At 36.5% G+C, this 4,193-nt stretch overlaps 1 protein-coding gene across 1 annotated transcript; it reads right to left on the bottom strand.

Annotated features, from left to right (window-relative positions):
* Window positions 1-860: 860 nt before the first annotated feature.
* On the bottom strand, window positions 861-3,823 carry NMBR (neuromedin B receptor; the record flags this gene model as incomplete). Its single annotated transcript, XM_008945648.1, has 2 exons — window positions 861-1,262; window positions 3,475-3,823. Coding segments are annotated over 2 exons (751 nt in total), but the record flags the coding sequence as incomplete, so codon positions are not given.
* Between the last annotated feature and the right edge of the window lie 370 nt (window positions 3,824-4,193).

The raw sequence follows: 4,193 nt of genomic DNA, 5'->3' as shown, positions 1-4,193 counted from the left end.
TGAAAAAGCTTCTCATATCTCTTTGAATGATTAGCCATCCCCATCATACTTACCTGTGTACTGATGTCAGCAAGATCAGTTAGTAGTAGCAAATACAGAGCGTGTAGACACTGAACCAACGATGTCACAGACTTAACAAATCAGAGAAGCGAGCTTTCAGACCCCGAGTTCTAGAAAACCTGCACGTTGCACATATTTTTCTTTTGAGAGGTCAATCAGGAAAAGAATGTAATTTTAGCAGATACACTTCAAACCTCAACAGCAAACAGAACCCCCAAAAAGTAAATTCTCATCATGTATGTCTTCCACAAGGCAGATTTAAATGAGGTAAAGATCTGGCACTCAATACTTGAATATTTTTTTATTTGAAACTAGAATCTATGCATTACAATGGCTCCTTAATTGGGTCTGAAAATGCCTACCAGTCTTAATGAGCAATGCCTGTACACACACCACAGATAAAATCATGCAAAATCTGTTAGAGTAAGACATAAGCCTGGATCAATATTCGGTTAAAAATACATATTCTTCAGATCAGAAAATCTATGCTTTTCATAGCAATGTTAGATTGGCTACACTAATATTCACACCATTATTTTGCTTTCTTACATGTAAATCATAGATTAGCATCTCCTTTAAAGTACAATATGAAGCCAGTCAGTTTTGTTTTCTCCATAAAAGGTACTCCTCACTTCTATCTAAAAGTAAGATTAGGTTTGAAATAACTTCAGGTTGGCCAGACTTTAACAGATCCTCTGTTCTGAGGACTCAGACATAAGCATATGAGAGCCAAAAGTGAGTTACAGATTGCAATGAAAAAGCTCAAATTTTTTCCACAGTCAAAAATCACACCTCTTAAATCATAATGACATTTCTTGTTTCAAGTTGTGTCCATTTAATTGTGTCGTGCTAGTCACTGTGGTCCTGGTATTGCTTTTCAGAGAAGCCATTTGAATGGCAGAAGAGCTGCGCAAGTAGCTGGCAGATCTCTCTTCCCGAGCTTTCCTCCTGCAGTGAAGCTGGTTGTTGAAATGTCTTCTAAAACTCTCGCTGAGAAAATACAGTGCAAATGGGTTGACACATGAGTTGCAGAAGCTTAGTACTCGAGCCACTAAGGTAACAATCATATGTCCTGTCGATGGATCAATCTTACTGTAATTAAAAGATCGGTACATGTATAGCACGTGGTTAGGAAACCAGCAGAGAGCAAAGAAGCCAACAAAAACTAGAACAATTTTTGCCAGACGTTTCCGAGTTTCCATCTAAAAAGATGAAGAGAACCCAAATGAACAACAATGAATAGAACTACTCCACATAAGAGACTTAATTAAAACATAGCATTTTGCTTTATGTTAGCTTTAACAACTGTCATAAATAAGGCCAGTAAAAATGCTTCCTTCAGGGGCTGAATAACTTTTTCTATCTCACTTACTTTCTTTCTCTAATTTCACTTTATTTTCAGTCAAAGATCCTATCTGTTTGCAGTTACAGAAGGTTGCTCTTTCTACATGATATATGCAGCAAGAGTGATTTGTGACTCAAGTAAACATTGGCTTTTAGCCTGAAAGCACATACCAAAGGATGCCATGAAACATAACTTTTCTGATGAGATCTCATGCTTGGCTTGAAATTAGTTTTAGTTAGAAAGCTATTTAGAAACCATTGGCTTTGAAATCTAGAGACAGTGTGGGTGAAATGTAGAGACATTGCTAGGGTATTAGCCATAAAATGGTACTTACATCCCATTATTTTCCCAAAAATTACTCAGTTTGCACCTCTTTATATAGATATCGAGGATGGCTGAAAAGTTGACAGGAGCCTACACAAATGGTTTCAAACAGGGAGGGAGAGAAACTGGCCAGGTAGAGGACATCAAAGGAGGCAGAAATTTTCTATATATTCCTTCCAAAAGATTTATTATGTATGTCAGGTAACAAAGTTTTGTAAAAGCAGGACAGTTTTCTGGCTTTGCTCAATTTTCTGAAAAAAAAATCAAGTGAATTTATCCTAACAGGGTTTCATTATTTGTGAAAAAAATCTCTACATAGCTTTCTTGGCTCTTTCTAAACCAGAATCAGTAAAGAAATCACAAAAGATGGGAACATTAACATTCCGATTTGGTGGGATTTGCACAGGCAGACTAAAAGGTGTAGAGGTATAGTGTAAATATTACACTTCTGTGCTATGGCCTAAAGAAACATGAGTTGACAGCAATAGTCTGAATTCACTTCCTCTTGCTGGGAGATATGTAAGTACATTGGAATTTTCCATTCTTCTGAGCCTCATAGATTAACAAAAAGAGAAAAAAATAAGTAGAAAGAAAAAATAGGTTCTTACTTTGAAAATACATGTGCGTTCAGAAATGTGATATAAATTAAATATTGTTTCCATCCTTGAGGGTTCAGCCAAAAGGCTCTTTATATTTCACAGGCAAATAAAATAATACATGAAGCACTAATATGTAGCTATTTTTTTCAAGAAACAGGCTAGACTAGAAATGAATTGCTGAGCAAAAGGACACGAGGGAATGTGATCTTTCTTTTTAAAAGTATAAGTACACACTATATATGCAAGAAGACTTCAGTGAGTATAAAAGCATTTTTTAAAATACCGGCAGAAAAATCCCTTCCAAATTGTTTTAATGGGCATAAATATTTTTCTCTATCAATACTAATGCATTTGTAAATTGGTAGAGGCACTTTCACTGCAGTTGTTGTTGTTTGCACATATAAACATTTTTGCTAATAAACAGCTTGTTGCTACCTTAGTGCTTCCTGTGCCTTATGGGGAAGCTGGCTTTGTCCAGCATTACAAATGCTTTGCCTCAGAGGTATACCGAACCTCTACCAAAAGTTTTATAACTTCTATAATAGAAAGGGTATTAGAAAAGTGCAAGTTCAGGATCATATCCAAGAAAGATTTACTGAGAAAGCCAAAGAAGAATCAGTTCAAGCTCTGTGTTCATATTTTCAGCATTGCTTGGTCTGAGAAGAACCTTAGGTCCCCTAAGAAATTTTTTTCCTTTCCTATGTCAGTTTTTTGTTTTCCAAGCACAAATAAAACACGGACAACTCTCAAAAGTTTCATATAAGATTTTTTTTCCAAAACAGCTGCCTACAGATATAGGTGAAGCCACTAACACTAGCTACATTGTTTCTCAGTAGGAACACCAGTAACAGGTACAGTCACTACATACATACATACATACCAATCCCATTTGTGGTTAGGAAGAAGCACTGATGGCATTGAATTTATATCTTTCCTTGGTCGTACTCATTGACATACTGGGCTTAATACTGAGTAACTGTGGTAACAAGGAGATTTTTCAGATAATCATCTTAGTTTCTGCATGTAGAAACTGAACTAATTTGCTGTGAAATCCAACAATTTGGATATTATAATTCCTGTACTTTCATTTATAAGTGTATATAGCACAAAAATCTTTCATTGGGATGTAAAAACCAAATTGCTTACCTGTCTTTTGCAATGCTCACTGTATTCTCCAGGGATATTGTGAGCACTTTTTACTAAACTCTTTGCAATATGATAGTAATAGATACTGATAATGGCAAGAGGGATAAGAAAATACACAAGGAAAATCAGCACAGAATGGATCTTCGGGTGCATGTCATCCGTCATGGGGTATGGTATGCAGGCTGTGAAAGTGGCATTATCCACATCATTGATGTAGGCCAGTTCGGAGAACACTGCTTCAGGAACTGATAGGAGCATGGAGATTACCCAGATGACAATGGCTTTAAGACAGGTCCATAGCACTGCACTGGAGGCCTGGATGTCCATGGGATTTACAATTGCTTTGTACCTGGAATTGATCAAAATGGAGATGCAAATTAAAAGGTATTTTTTCAAGTTCAACATGTGATACACAAAGCCACTTCACACCTTTGATTAAAATAGTGTGATATTTTGCTCTTTTTTGAAATGTCAGGGGGTTTATAATCTTTCTTAAACTTGCATTCTCTGAATCTCTAGCTTCATCTGTATGTATACCCATCAGAACTGGGTATACATATTGGGTATACACAGCAAAAAAATGCTGCTGTGGTAACTCTTGCCTTTCCACATCAGCACTTTTCTACACACACATATACTGTCCTGACTGTAAGGTCTGCAACATACACAGATTCACAAAGTCAGGCAAGAATGACTCCTAACAGCCTGAGCAGAAGTAT

This window comes from Merops nubicus, unplaced genomic scaffold (genome assembly GCF_000691845.1).
Source record: "Merops nubicus isolate BGI_N331 unplaced genomic scaffold, ASM69184v1 scaffold14428, whole genome shotgun sequence".
In the NCBI taxonomy this organism is placed as follows: Eukaryota; Metazoa; Chordata; class Aves; order Coraciiformes; family Meropidae; genus Merops; species Merops nubicus.
The sequence above is the reverse complement of the archived record's forward strand: the minus strand, read 5'-3'. Positions and strand labels throughout refer to the sequence as shown.